The sequence below is a fragment of the Dipodomys spectabilis genome, unplaced genomic scaffold, assembly GCF_019054845.1.
Source record: "Dipodomys spectabilis isolate Male_0828 unplaced genomic scaffold, ASM1905484v1 ptg000783l, whole genome shotgun sequence".
NCBI lineage: Eukaryota > Metazoa > Chordata > Mammalia > Rodentia > Heteromyidae > Dipodomys > Dipodomys spectabilis.
In genome coordinates, this window is record NW_024871460.1 from 20,063,462 (window position 1) to 20,079,583 (window position 16,122).

The 16,122-nt window shown below is 36.3% G+C and overlaps 1 protein-coding gene and 1 non-coding gene across 2 annotated transcripts in view; both read left to right on the top strand.

The window, feature by feature from the left end:
• Positions 1-16,122, top strand: part of Rgs22 (regulator of G protein signaling 22) — a 92,617-nt gene that overhangs the window by 52,231 nt on the left and 24,264 nt on the right. Inside the window, exons 15-18 of the mRNA XM_042672904.1 lie at positions 9,922-10,116; positions 12,850-12,942; positions 14,343-14,515; positions 15,415-15,577. Coding sequence (XP_042528838.1) covers positions 9,922-10,116; positions 12,850-12,942; positions 14,343-14,515; positions 15,415-15,577 — 624 coding nt within the window. The remainder of the gene's footprint in view (positions 1-9,921; positions 10,117-12,849; positions 12,943-14,342; positions 14,516-15,414; positions 15,578-16,122) is intronic.
• Positions 10,956-11,062, top strand: LOC122102505. Its single transcript, XR_006146515.1, has one exon. It is a non-coding gene; the product is annotated as a U6 spliceosomal RNA (small nuclear RNA).

The window sequence follows — 16,122 nt, forward strand, 5'->3', positions numbered from 1 at the left end:
TCCCATACTTCTTCCCTCCCCTCACCCAACCCTCCCCCCACCCCCCACCAAAGTTGTTAAGTTCATTTTTTCGACATAACGACTTGTACATCTCATTGTTGCAATGGGTCCACCTGTATCCCTAGTTAAATGATTTGTTTTTTTTTCCCTTCCCCTCCACAAATTATACCAACATCAACTACAGTGAAAGTATAGGTTATACTGTGGGGGAGGTACATACAAAGCAACATAGAAATCATCTTATAAATATGATAGAAACAATTGCATGAAAGGAAAAAAAAACAAAAAAACATTTGAATACATATCTTGAGGTTCATTCCACTAACATTAACTTATCTGACCTTTTCTGCTTGACTCAGACATATACTAGTTATGGGACCTATGTTTCTTTGGGCCTGGCTTATTTCACTTAATATCATTTTTTCCATTTCTAACAAATGGGGCAATGTCATTCTTTCTGATGGAGGCATAGAATTCCATTGTGTATATATACCACATTTTCTTGATCCATTGATCTACTGAGGGGCATCTGGGTTGGTTCCATATATTAGCTATGGTAAATAATGCTGCAATAAACATAGTCGTGCTGGTAGCTTTAGTGTGGTCTTGTTTGTGATCATTTGGGTAAATGCCCAAAAGTGGGATTGCTGGGTCATAGGGGAGCTCTATGTTGAGTCTTTTGAGGAACCTCCATACTGCTTTCCAAAGTGGTTGAACAAGTTTACACTCCCACCAACAATGCAGTAAGGTTCCCTAGGAGCCATTTTGTAAAGACAACTAGATTGCAGAATTTACAATGAAGGTACCAGAACATCTGACAACCAAATGTTCTAGTCAAGATAAGTTGATCAGCATCCCAGAAAGAGACAAATCACAGAGGCAGATCTTGTTTGTTCTTAAACCATTGTTTTGAGATGTCTTCTCCCTTAGGCCTCTGGTCAACCTGACACATCTTGATGTAGAGAACATTCACAGGGATCATACAGTTAATGACCCCTCTGTGACTTCAGGCAACCTGCAACATGAAAGCTTGTTTTCTGAGGTGTAGTATACCAGTTAATGTCGCATAATTTTCTCGTCGTTATTTCATGCTCTGGCTTTACATATCAAGTCTTTTGTTCTTTGTTAGCATAGATAGCTTAGATGGATTTTTATTTGAACTAAAAATGTTAGTATAATTGTACTTTACTCTTTCAATTATTCCTTGTTCATTGATTTCCAAGAAATTACTAGAGGTTAAAACCATCACCTTGCTTTTGTTAAGGGATCAAACACCTATTTCTTGGATTGCCTTAGACTGCTTATCTAATTTATTCTATCGTGTACTTGATTGATTCTGCAGCAATGGCCCAAGTTAGTCTTAAAAATCTAGTCTATTTTATCCCCTGAGTTTATGGTTTGCTTTGGGCTTTACTTAACATGTTCTGTTTCTCCCTTCCGATTTTTTGTTCTGTCCAAAATGATTCAAGTTTATTTTATTGTTTTATCCTATTGGCATTTTCCTAGGTTCTTTTGCTTTGAATTCTCCTTCACAGTGTCTGTGCCACTGGCAGAAATTGTTTGATTGTCATCACATTATCTTTTTTGTGCAATTCCATCTTGTGTTGATCTCTGCAGTAGTTTGCCTTTCAGTACCGGGATGTTGCAATCCCTAGAGCTCATCTTTAAGATTCCTATTGAAAAGCCTAAGGTTCTTCACATGAAAATCCATTTTGTGGAAAAGCTCCATCTGTAATTTATTCCCTCTCGGCAAAGCTCCTCAGTAATGTGTTTTGAGCTCCTAATGGGATATGAGAAGTCATTAAAAATAATCATTTTTTCCTTCTCCAGAAAAAAAGTGTTGGATTGCTGAACTTGCTCATTATTTTCATTTTCTGCCTCACATGAACTCAGATAATAATGTTCTGTGCCCACTGGAGCTGTGAACGGTTATGAAAACAGACTTGTCTTTTTGCAGAAGTAAATATTTTGAAATTTCTGAAAGCATCCTGTATTATGGCATTTATATTCCTTTTAGAAATATCTCTAGGGACTCTTGTGCCTTTAGCTTTTTGGAGCACAAGTTCATCTCATTGTTTTATATAAATTCCAAGGATAGAGTTATTGAGCCTAGTTGAAAGGATCGCATGTTAGCTTGCTATCGGCCTTCAAGTACAGCAATATGGTTTTGTTGTTTCACAGAGTAATGACATGTGCTTTGTTGTGTTTAAGATTATCTGTGACGTGATTTGGGTTGCCTTAGGGTCCAGATATTGAATGAAGACCCAGTAAGACCAATTTTATTTCTCTTAATATTTTAATGTTTCTACTTCAAAACCATTCTTTGTGCTTTCTTAAGAGGACTGATTCACTTATTAAGCTTAGCTTGAATTTAACATTTAAAGTTTAGCATCACTCTTTTTTATTGTTCACAATGTAGAGACAAATTTAAAGATAAGCTTCTTGACAACCCCTCCCTCCACCTCCCTTATGCTCCACACCTTTAAAGTAACTATTAAAAGGAGCATTACTATTCTCCCTCCCCTTTTTTTGTGCTGGTCCTGAGACTTCAGCTCAAGGCCTAGGTACTGTTGAGCACTCTTCATCTTGAGCCATAACTGAACTTCTAGATTTTTGCTTGTTAATTGGAGATAAGAATCTCATGAACTTTTACTGCCCAGGCTGGCTTTGAGCCTTGATCCTCAGATCTCAACCATCTAGTAGCTAGGATTACAGGTGTGAGCCAACACAGGGCTCTTTTTTAAACAAAAATTTTATAGATGGATGTAAATCACACAGAATTTATTTTTAAAAAACTCATTAATTGTCATAGTCTGTGAATTGCTATATTCTAGCATTATGGCTTCACCTTCAGGATATATTTGAATTTAGCTAGTATCATTCACCTTTTTCCTACTTGGTTTCTCTTTCTTTAGTGATCATGATAGGAAGGGTGAACTATGTTTGCCTTGTAATCAGTGATGTGGTAAATACTTAAAAGGAAGCCCCCTGAATCTGATAGCTGGGTGTAAGTGATCTCAACATGTTTGATATCAACCTGCCATGGTGTTGGCACTGGATGAAGAATTAGAGAGGTTCAGTAACACACCATCATGCAATATTTCCACCATACAGGTCCAACAGAGGTAAATAAAGGAAAGTTCATGAAGAATAGTAAAACAATAGAGTCATAAGGAAGCAACGAGGTCTTGAATATTCATTTTTAGTTTAAAAAATACAATTTATTTAAGCTTAACAATTGATTCACAGAATTCCTGAATATTGAATGAATTGACTCTTGAAAGCAGTGATGAGCTGACATATGGTTGCTTATAGTGAGAAGAGAGAGATAATGACAAGAAAAGTATCAGTCTGATCTCCATTTAAAATTTCTGTAATATTAGAGCTGGAAACCCTGACCCACCACCTTCAGGACTGTCTGTCTTTTAGAAACTGCTTAAGAGGCCCAGCTTACACCTACAAAGAAAACTTGCTTTGCTCTAAAATGATCAGTTCCTGTTGATTGTTTACTATGAGCTTGAAGAAAACGCTTTGCATATGTCAGTAGCTAGAGGATTTTTTACAGCATCCGAAGAACTGTCTATGTCTATGAAGAATGGTGGGGTGTCTGTCTCTCTTTCCAGGTCTTTGTTGATTCTTCCCTGTCAGATCATTAGGCAGAACCCCAGTTATCTGCCCATAGGTAGAAGGAAACAGTAATGGCAAGGAGGCAGCTTTTTATTTCCTATACTCCCTTGGTGAGCATCAGTAGAAGAATTTGCAAGATGCATATTAAGATGCCTTCTACTATAGAAATGGTTCTAAGAAAAGTGGACTTGTTAATAGCATAAAATACTGACGCATGAATGTTCTCTCCTAATGTCTGGACTACTTTAATAAGCTATATTGAAAACCTATGGTTAGCCATGTGCTGGTGGCTCACACCTGTAATCCTAGCTACTCAGGAGGCTGAGATCTGAAGACTGCGGTTCAGACTGCCCGGGGAGGAAAGTCCATGAGACTCTTATCTCCAATAAACCACCAGAAAATCAGAAGTGGCGCTATGGCTCAAGTGGTAGAGTGCCAGCCTTGAGCTAAAGAGCTGAGGGACAGAGCTCAGGCCTAGAGTTCAAGCCCCTCAACTGACAAAAAGAAAAGAAAAAGAAAACCTATTGTTTAAGTTAATTTTTAAAATTAACACATAGTTGTGCATATTTATGGAGTATGGTGTGGTGACTTGATACATGTATACCTTCTGTAACGAACAAAACAAGGAAATTAACTGTATCATTACATTTATCATATCTTCATGGTTAGACCATTCAAAAGAAAATGTACTTAGTGGCCTCAGTTTCAATTAACTTGGTGATGTGATCTGCTAGATGTCCAATTAGCTAGTGTTAAGGTCTCATAGCACCCTATAAGTTTGTCCATAGTGTACTTAGGGGCTCATTTTAAGTCATATCGTTTCAAAGTTATGTTTCTTTTCTTACTTCCAGTCATGGCCTGGTGGTGACAGCAAAACATCATGCAATTTGTGTTACCAGGCAATCATAGAAAGATACATACACATGATCATTACAATAAATAACCAAGGGGAAATATGCGAAACTATTTCATTAACATAACTAACAGCTGAAATGGAACATAACAAATCAACACATGTGCTACAACATTTAGTATTATACTTGACTTTGCCTTTTAAGGCTGTACAGAAATTGTTCTTGTTTTCATTGGAACACAGGCAAGTGTCAAGCTGCAGCTCATCAAAAAGCCCCTACTTATAGAAAAGCTGCCTTGCCAAGACTCTGTTCACCTTTAGCACAGGAAGAGTGCTTTTCTGGCTATTTCTCTATAGAGTCAAACCCCATAGCTGCCAGTCTTTGGTTCAAAGACCAACCTAAATAGTGTAAACAGGTGTAGAAAGTATTTCATTATCATTATTATTTGCACTCTCACTCTCTCTCTCTCTTTCTCATTCTGTGTGTGTGTGTGTGTGTGTGTGTGTGTGTGTGTGTGTGTGTGTGTGTGTGTGTGCGCGCGCCAGTCCTGGAGCTTGAACTCAGGGCCAGGGCATTCTCCCTGGCATGGCTCAAAGCTAGTACTCTCCTATTTGAACCATGCTCCACTTTTGACTTTTTTGGTAGTTAATTGGAGATGAGTCTCACAAGCTTTGGTTGGCTTTGAACCACGATCTTCAGAGCTCAATTTACTGAGTAGCTAGGATTATAGGCATGAGTCATTGGTGCGCAGCTGTTTTTGAAATTTAAAAAATATATAATTTTATTGCTATTAATGAAGTGTTGTACAGAAGGCTTACCATTTTATAAGTAAGGTTATGAGTACATTTTTTTGGACAATGTCACTTCTTTCTTTACTTTTCCCTTGTGCTTTTGACATTTTAAAAAACAATTTCATTTCTGTAGGCCTTATGTATCAGAAAGGATTAGAAAAGATGTAAATTACAATGGTAAATGTCATAATTTATTTGGTCCATCTCTTGAGTAGTGCAGAAAAAAGTATATTATCTTTAGAATATTGTCTCTAATGAAGCCTCTGAAATTTCCTTGAAGAGGCATATATATAGAAACATTTTCCCTGCATATAATGAAAATCAAATAGCATTCTTTTTGTTGTTGTTATTGTTGGTAATGGGGCATGAACTCTGGGCCTGGGCACTGTCTCTGAGATATTCAGCTCAAAGCAAGCACTCTACCACTTAAGTCACAGTGCCACTTCTGGTTTTTTGGTGGTTAATTAGAGGTGAGAGTCTCATGGACTTTCCTGCCTGGGCTGGCTTTGAACAGAGATCCTCACATCTCAGCCTCCTGAGTAGCTAGGATTACAGGCATGAGTCACTGGCGCCTGGCTAGCATTCATATTTTAATACCTATTAGAAAGTTGAATATTTATCAAAACATTGTTTTTTACAATTTTGGTGGAACTCTAAATTAATGCAGCTAATGATAAGTTTTTTAAAAAATAAAAATAGCATTAACATATGGTCTTGTTTTACCACCTCTGGGTATATGCATATGAAGGAATGTCAGTCAGCATACATTAGATATCTGCACATTCGCATTTATTGTGGTCACAATAGCAAGTTAATGTTATCAACAAATAAATGAATGGAAAATGAAATTATGTCATTTGAGTAATAAAAGATGGAACTTTAGATCATCATGTTAAGTTAAATAAGCAGACCCAGACAAATATCACATGTTTCTTTCATATACAGAATCTTCATTTTTTAAATAAACCCTATACTGTACTCAATATGCAGTAATAAAAATGCCATAATGGAATATTATTTTATACAACTGATATACATTATTTTAAAAAACATTTTCCCTCTCCCACCCCCTTTATGTTATTTTTGGTCTTCATTTCTTCCGATTTCTTTCCCCATCCTTTTTTTCCCCTCTAATTCAGCATTTCCTCCTCTCTGCACAATATAGATCCTACATCTTTTTTCTTGCTAGTCTTGTTAAAAATTAGATAGTCTTAAGAGCTGAGTGAAAATGAACTCTAAGAATTTCAAGACCATAAAAGACTTTTTTTTTCGGGAGAGGAGTTGCTCTCCCCTCCTCTTTTTGAGAGTTGCCAAGAAAGTGAGTCACAGGCACAGGTGTAGAGGGGTGCAGGCAGGCCGCCCAGCGTGTGTTTCCTGATTACATAACCTTTGAGCGTCTCCAGGAGAGATGGAGTTCAGAGCCATGTTGTGTGCAGTGCCAGGCAGTCTGATCACAGACAGGCCATGCTTGTGTCCCTTCTGGAAATGTTTCCTGCTGGGCTGTTAAAGCATGGAAGGTTAATGTTTAAGTTGGAATCCTGTCAGCCACAGCTGTGTATGAGTGAATCTCTGCATTACTGTGAATGAGAGTGGCTGGCTGGAATATGAAGGGAGCCTTTTCACTGTTTCTCTTCACCATGAACTGCATTGTTATTTACTCTGTGGTTGAAACTGGAAGATCTGGGTGGCCAATAAAGCAGCAAATGACCCAGGATATTGAAACATAGATAATCAGACTGTATATATAATCTTTGTATTTCATCATTAAATCAGCTTAGTTCAGTGTAGTGATTTCTAACATATTTTTTGTATGTCTTTTATTGTAAAAATGCTGTACAGAAGGGTTACAGTTAAATGAGCAAGGTAACGAGTACATTTCCTATTGAGCATTGTTGTCACCTCCTTTGTTTTCCCCCTAACATCCCTTCCCTCCCACCTCCACAACTACCCTCCCCCTCAGCCAAAGTTGTAAAGTTCATTTTCAACTTGGTGTTTTCTACATCTCACTGTTACAATGGGTTAACCTGTATCCTTTTTTAAGCATTTTGTTTTCTAAAGATTTTAAGATTCAATTTTTTCTTACATACTTATGTGTAGCTCTTGTGTTTGGTATATATAGTCATTTATCCACTTGAAGATTGACACTTGATTGTTAGAGAGATTAAAGTGCTGTCAGTTGAATGCACTATAAATTTACTCTGTAGCCTGACGAGGAATTGAGAATTGAATTCTCTATCTTTGTCTTTAAGTCTTACCTACCTTTGTCCCCAGTGCCTTGAGATGAGAAGTGTAAAAACTCAGTCCCTGTGGAAGTCAGTAAATATATTATTAAGGATTTTGCTTGTTATCATACTGGAGGATGATGCTTGAAGAAAGATAAATAACTCAGGTGATAATAAACAGTATTCTGATCTACTGCCAGTGAAGAAGGAAAATAAATAAGTAAATGAAAGTAGGAGGACAAATAAATTACCTGCATTTTTGTGCAATTGTCTGCCATTCAGCATTCTAGAACAAGTTCAAGGCCAAAAACAGTAACAACCAAAAGAAAAAGGAAGGAAGGAAGGAAGGAAGGAAGGAAGGAAGGAAGGAAGGAAGGAAGGAAGGAAGGAAGGAAGGAAGGAAGGAAGGAAGGAAGGAAGGAAAGGAAGAAAGGAGAAGGAGAAGGAGAGAGAGGGAAGGGGAGGGGAAGGAAGGAGACTCAGGAGTTTGCTATGCTGGGGAATGAACCCAAGTCCTCACATATGCTTGGCACATTCTGCCACTGAGCTGCACCTTCAGCTCAAGAAACATTTTAAAATGTTAGTTTGGTAATTTTAATTTTTAGTTTCTTAATTTACCTAAATTTGATAGTTTGACTTATGTACTTTAAAGCTTAAAACTATGACAATGTTTAAGAATGGACTTGAATCTGATGCAATACCAGCTTGTTAGATTTACAAATCATTATCTTCAGTTAATTCCAAGATTAGAAAACTTTGTAACATACAGTGGGGGGGGGGGGAGGGGACAATTTCACTTTAAATATTATCAAGTCATTTGGTAAATGGCTCACTTTGTAGTTTTCTTCCCAGCAGATTATGTAACAGTGTTTTAAGGAGGAAGTCTCCTATCCTCACAATCATAAAAATTCTAGATTACCTAGTTAAACAGGACATCTAAAATAACTCTTGTGTTTCCTTCCTCTGAACACTATTTTGTGCTGCTGTTCAACATTGTGGTCTTTCAAACAGTTTAAAACTGAAATCTGTGAATGAGAGTGGCTTGACATCTCTACTATATAAAACTTTAAAATAAAATGCTACTAAATTGCTCCACATATATAAACAATTGAATGACAAAACAGATGAATAACATTGGGTAGACATTGTGGAAGATTTTTGAAGTTCTATGTGTACCATCCATTTATTATTAGTATTTTTATTTGTGTGTGTGTGTGTGTGTGTGTGTGTGTGTGTGTGTGTGTATGCGTGCGTGCGTGTGCCCAGGTCTAGTACTGGGACTTAAACTTGAGCCATACCTCTTCAGCCCAAGGCTAGTGCTCTACCACTTGAGCCACAGCGCCACTTCCAGCTTTTTCTGCTTATGTGGTGCTGAGGACTCGAACCCAGGGCCTCATGCATGCAAGGCAAGCACTCTAACACTGAGCCACCTTCCCAACCCCTTGGAGACTTTTCTACTCATACTGATTTCAAACTTCTACCCTTACATTTTCAGCTAGGATTACAGGCTTGAGCCACCAGTGCTCAGTCATTTCCATTTATTCTTATTACCTTCTGTATACCTTCCATAGTCCAGGATGGATGGAGACATTTTAGGACAAAAAAGAACAATTAGTAAGAGTCTTAGAACTCTAATTCAATTAGGTAGGGCAATGGTCTGGTGTCTACACTAGAAGACCAATGACCAGATTTCCAACCCTACTGTGTTCTTGCCTCTGGTTTCCACAAAGTACACACATTTTTGGTGAAGGTAAGAGAACATGGATGTTTGTAATCTCAGATTGACCATAATAATTGTATACCTTTAGCATTTTGTCATCTGTGAAAAAAAATGACCAAATGCTACTTACATGAGAAAGTAGACAAAGATAAGCAAAACTAGTTTTTATATTTCAAAAAGCTGCTTTGTCTTAAGTAGTTTACCCATATTTTCAAGAAAAAAAGCAACATGGAGGTTCCACAAAAAGTTAAACATTCAAGTACCATATGATTCAGCAATTCTACTCCTGGGCATTTATCCCAAAGATTACAAACTAGGCTACAATAAAGCTGCCAGCACAACTAAGTTCATTGCAGCACTATTCACCATATCCAAGGTATGGAATCAGCCCAGATACTCCTCAATGGATGAATGGATCAAGAAATACATATATATATATCCTACAAATTAAGAAGAGTGGGGGAAGGGTGGGTAGGGGAGGTGATGGGTGAGAATGTTGAAAGGGGTGACCTTGATCCTGATATATTAAAAAACTGCTTTGTTAAATGGAAACTCCTTTGTACAACTACTTAAAGATAATCTTTAAAAATAAAAAAGCTTGTTTGCCTTTTCTCACTAGTTTACAAATGCCCTCGCTGAGGACTCTGATGGGCTAACTTTTGTGGTTTCTCCCAATCTCTCTCTCTCTTCCTCCTCCCCCCTCTTAGTATCTTTTTGCCACCTACGTTGCGCCATCCGCCACTTTTGATATTGGACTTGAACAGGAAAAGAAAAAAGAAATTTATATGAAAATACAACCACCATTTGAAGACCTTTTTGACACAGCAGAGGAGTATATTCTTCTCATCCTGCTGGAGCCCTGGTCAAAGATGGTGAAGTCAGACCAAGTTACCTACAGAAAGGTATGATGACACTAAGGAATGGTGGGAGCTTTTCACTAGGCTGCTCACAGGAGAAACTCACAGGAGAAAAATGGAAAAAAGGTCTACATGCACCTGGGCTGTAGAATTAAGATTTGAGAAGATTCCACTTAAGCAAGGAAAATATTTATTTTTGTTTCTGGACAGTTTCTCTATTGTCTCCTAAAAGAAGATGTAAATCCCTGTCTTTTTTTTTGTTTTTGGTTCTCTGTACAAATAATGTCAGAAGAAGGAAACCCGAGTTTTGATTTTCTGTGACCCAGCAAAATATGCCATGAAAATATATTGTTTTTGTCCTTTCCTGACATTTCTCAGCAGTAGTCTTAATGCTGATTAATGGGGGAAAAAAACCATTTCATTTTATGCTGGGTGGGTTACAGTAAATATTACACCCATGGAAAATATAAATGCTTCCTATGTATCATGAAAGGCAATGCTCTGACTTCAGTGCTTCTATTTTAAAGTACACCCAGATGTTCAGACTGCTTGATTGGATGAAAGTTTCAGTGCTTTTTTTTTTTTTTTCATTCCAAAAGAGGTCATTTAAAGCCCTGGTGTTTGAATATTTTCATTATTCTTATTGCTTTGAATCACAAATTAAAACTTTCCTTGGGTATTTTTTAATGTATGCACCCTAAACATGAAGTCATTTCAGACAGAATTCTGCTGTCTATATTGCTACTCTTAGTGCATATCTACCCACCTATTTGCTGGTCACATCTTGTACCAGGAAGATAATTGTATGACTAAGATAGAGTTAATACCTAAACAACTAAGAGGGGAGTTATTTTACTAGATTATGACTGAAACAACTTACGACTGTGCTCGCTTCAGCAGCACATATGCTAAAATTGGAACGATACAGAGAAGATTAGCATGGCCCCTGCGCAAGGATGACAAGCAAATTCGTGAAGCGTTCCATATTTTAAGTGAAGTAAGCCAGGCCCAAAGAAACATAGGTCCCATAGTTTCCCTTATTTGCAATATCTAGTATATGTCTGAGTAAAGCAGAAAAGGTCAGATAAGGTGATGTTAGGGAAATGAACCCTAAGATATGTATTCAAATGTTTTTTTTTCTTTCTTGCGATTGTTTCTAACACATTTATAAGATTATTTCTTTGTTGCTTTGTATGTCCCTCCCCCACAGTATAACCCCTGCTTTCACTGTATTTAATGTCGGTATAATTTGTGGAGAGGAAGGGGAAAAACAAATCGCTTAAATAGGGATACAGGTGGACCCATTGCAACAAGCCGTTATGTCGAAAACGAACTTTACAACTTTGATGGGGGGCGGGGGGGGGGGAGGGGGGGAGAAGCAGGGAGGATTGGGGGGGCTGGGAGAGGATGGGAAGGGATGGGAAGGGGAAACAAACAAAGGAGGAGGCTACAATGCTTGATAAGAAATGTACTCATGTTGCCCATGTAATTGTAACCCTTCTGTATAGTATTTTCCAATGTAAAAAAAAAAAAACTTACGACTTACTTAACTCAATGACCAAACTAGTGAGATTTTTATTCCTAAATTCTCTTTATTCTGATAAAAGTAGTTCAATGTCTTTTCTTTTTTAAAAAAAAATTTTTATTGTGAAAATACTGTACAGAGAGGTTATAATTACATGGGCAAGATAATGAGTACATTTCTTATCAGGCATTGTAGCCTCCTCCTTAGTTTCCCCTTCCCATCGTAATGTCTTTTCTACTAATGAAATGTTTATGTGAATACACATGAAAATTTCATCCCTACCCACATAAAAAATATATTGCATTGCATAAAAGAAATGCAAAGTATATGGTATCTGCAGTGCCATTAAAGGGTTAGAATTGTAACTAACTTCCCTAGACAAATAAAAAATATTGTCATTAGCTATGATTATTATGAAAGGCTTTATTGACTATTTTTATTAGGAGGAAAAACAAATCTTTCTTAGTTCTAAAACTTCCTTAAATTCAAGGTTGAGGACTTCTCTAAAAGACCAGCTGGTTGTATCATGTAGACTTTCCCCAAAAGGATACCTAAGCAGACTAGCAGAGCCCCCTGTTAAATACAGAAAGTTCTCAAGCAGTTAGCCAGCCAAACTGGATTTTCCTTGTAATAGAGAATTCGAGAGCGGTCTTGTTCTTCTAACAATATAAAATAATGGATTGCATATTCCAAAGACTGAGTCCTTCTATGAAGATTACTTTGATGACAGACTTCTCTTAGGTTCTAGCAATAAATCCTTTTATCCTCGACTAATACCAATATGAAACCTTTTCTTGTTCTGAATTATTTTGTCCCTGAATCCAGCAGTGACTACCTTCATGACTATCATGACTGAGTAGAAATTGAAAATATAATCCACATTTGGCTTATTAGTTTACATTGTGTGTCCAGAAAGAAGTGGTCATTGGTGGCAATTTATCATTACACAGAAATGTATACATTTTAGTTGTATACTTTGAAGTCTGACCTTTCTACATTTAGTCTTTTTAACTAAGTTAGTTTTTTTAGTTTTGCCTCCAAAAGAGTCGCTGGGGGGCTGGGGGCTTAGCTCAGAGGAAGGGCGCCCGCCTGGCACGCGCAAGGCGCTGGGTTCCATCCTCCGCCCTGGGAAAAAAAAAAAAGCTACAAGAATCGCTGGTGCAAGCCCACTATTTTAGTCAATTGCGAATTCATTTCTCTACTCTTTCATAGTGTATATGCTATTGATGTTACAGGCATTTTCATTATTTTAGGTGGAATTGGAGGAAGAAACTCGACAGTTAGACTCTACATACTTCAGAAAGCTACAAGCTTTGCATAAAGAGACATTTTCCAAGAAAGCTGAGGTAAGACAACTTTCTACTTACAAAAACAACCTTTTTATGCTAGAGAAGATGATCACTTTTCTACTGGTGGTGAGATCTCACATTGAGGAAATCATGTGTTTTTAATATAGGGAATAGGCAGTGTCTGTTCCTTTGCCTAGCATACCACATTTGACAGATATGTTATAATCACACATTTAACAACAGAAAAATATTCACCAAAATGTTACAGATAGTTCTGAGTGGTAAGATTTCAGAAGACTTTTTTTTTAAACATTCTTCTTTGTACTTCTCTGAAAATTTTCTTATGCAATGAAGTTTTACAAAAACAGTATTTTAAAAACTGTAACCTTTTGTGCCTTGTGAACCCAGAAGCTATTTGTTTAACATGCTATTAATTAATATCTTGGAAAGGATATAAAAATCCGTAAGGGTAGTATGTTGAAAAGCTGGATCAAAACTTAATGAACTAAATAAAATTTATAACATTCTCCATACCCTTCTATATAAGGAAAATTCACTTTTAAATATTGGTAACTTATGATGAGACTTTTTAAAAAACAGAGAATTAATTCATTATGTAAGGAATTATCTAAGGAAGAACATTTCAAGGAGTAAGCCTATTCCTTACAAAATGTCCACAAAATATCAAAGGGCTGAAAAGTTACCTTGTATATGAGAATTACATTAAGGAATGAACTATTAGACAAGTATCCTGTATGACTTTTAATTATAGGGTAATGGTTTGTGTTCATGATGTATTGTTAACAAAACTATATGTAGGTGCATAATTCTATCTTCATTTTTAAAGATAGATATAAATGACTAGAAGACACGTATATATTTTATTATATATAATATGCTTATATATAATATGGTTATCTCTGTATTGTAGTATTACATATACTTGCAATTTCTTCCTTTTTACTACAGACATATTACTGCTTTACAAAAAGTAGAATAAGGGCTGGGAAGGTGGCTCAGTGGTAGAGCGCTTGCCTTGCATGCATGAGGCCCTGGGTTCGATTCCTCAGCACCACATAAGCAGAAAAAGCCGGAAGTGGAGCTGTGGCTCAAGTGGTAGAGTGCTAGCCTTGAGCTGAAGAGCTGATGGACAGCACCCAGGCCCAGAGTTCAGGCCCCACGACAGGCAAAAAAGAAAAAAAGAAGTAGAATAAAATTAGTATTTTAAAACAAATGCTTTAAGTGTTTGCTAAATGTTTATAAGACGAGGGTGGGGTGAAAGGAAAGGAATTTGACATGAATTAAATCTGAGCCACCTAGATTCTTTATTTAGTTCTGCAACTGAATTGTTTAACAGTCTTAGCTTAATAGTTACTTTTTCTTATGATTTTTCTATTTAAAATTGTAAATGATTTGTTGCATTTAAGAGATTTTTATGAAAAGTATTATGTCATTAGGGTACCACTGATGAAATTGGAACTAGTATTTTATCACTCGCTAATGTCTCTAAACAAACAGAATATTGGAATAATGTTCCTGAAGAATACAAGCATTTTACTTTTAATGATCTACTTAACAACAAATTGGAATTTGAACATTTTCGTCAGTTTCTTGAATCTAATTCTTCAAGGTGAGAAACACATTTATTTTAAAATGTATTGCTTACTTAAAATATTATTTTTGATACTTTACTTAGTTACTGGTTTTGATTCAGTATATTATAATCTTGCTTGGTGCTAGATTTTTTTTAAACATTGTTAGTGAAAACTCATGAGCATAATCATGTGAAATTGGTAGAATTACTTTTTTGTTGCAATGCAGTTGTTTTATAGCAACCTTCAAATGTTTTAAGTGGTTACATGATTTTTGTTGGTACTTAACACTGGCTGACTTAAAACACCAGTGTACTGTTTTTATTTCCTTTTCCTACTATTTCTCTATTTTATGTTTTTTTACTAACTATAGGAAATAAACATCTCCTAGATTACTGAAAATATTATAATATAATGAAATAATATGTTTGTACAGAGTCTTGGAATTTTACATTTATCCAATATAAACTGAAATATGGTCATATTTTTTCTTTCAAGTTGACAGAAACTGGTTGACACTGGAAGCCAAACTTCTCTATGTAGTTTCCCCTCATTGTGATTGGGATTTTTCTAAATCTTGTCTGTTATCAAATGGACATGATGTGTGGATCTTTTCTCATATTTGAAATTGATGGAACTAGTCCATCATTAATGGAAGAACCCAGAGACAGCACCAATAATGATAAATTATTTTTCTGGTTCCAGTTCCTAGCCATCAGTCATTTGACTGGGATTTGGATTATAACAGAGTCAAAACTAACTGGCCGAGTATAGAATCAGAGACCACATCGTACTCATTAGTTCTGATGTAAGAAGATGTGCTAACTGGCCCAGTCAGCCACTTCCTGAGTTTTGTCAAAAACAGTAATTTGTTAGTGTTAAGTAGAGTTTACAGAAATAAATAAGGGCTATATTTTTTCCTTTGTTTTTATTTTAGCATGGACCTTATGTGCTGGATAGACATTGAACAGTTTCGAAGAATAGTTTTCAAAGATCGAAATCAAAGAGAGGCAAAATCAATATACATTAAAAACAAATACCTTAATAAAAGGTATTTCTTTGGACCCAAAAGTCCAGCTTCTATATATCAGCAGAATGAGGTATCAGCGTAAACCTATTTTCTACTTGAAGTCTAAATAAGAGTAATTTATTTCTTTTTGCCAATGATATGAAAGTGTCCCTTTTTCTTTTGCTTTGCTTATATGACTTAGATACTACACCCTTGTGATATTTTATTTAAGTATTCACAGTATCTATGAGTTAAATGTGTTTAAAGTTTACTCCAGTGTAACATACATGACTTTAGGAGTAATTTATGGGAGAAAAATAAATTATTCATCTGGGTCTATATTAAGGACAATTTCAATAAACTTGAGGGTATAATAATGGCTTTATACATATTTTGCTTGAATTAGTCACCTTAGAGATATCAGACACTGTTCTAGAGATAAACAGACAAAGTCCCTTGTACCTTTCAACCATTGAACCTAATCTTCTTTCTCTTCATCTTTTAACCCCCCCCCCCTTTGCTTCTTAGTTACTCCCTAATGATGGGCTTCCTGTTTACAATGTCATTAATCTCAGGAACCATATTCATTAATGAGGAATGTGGGTTTGACTATTTTGTTATACCAAAGTCCTATAG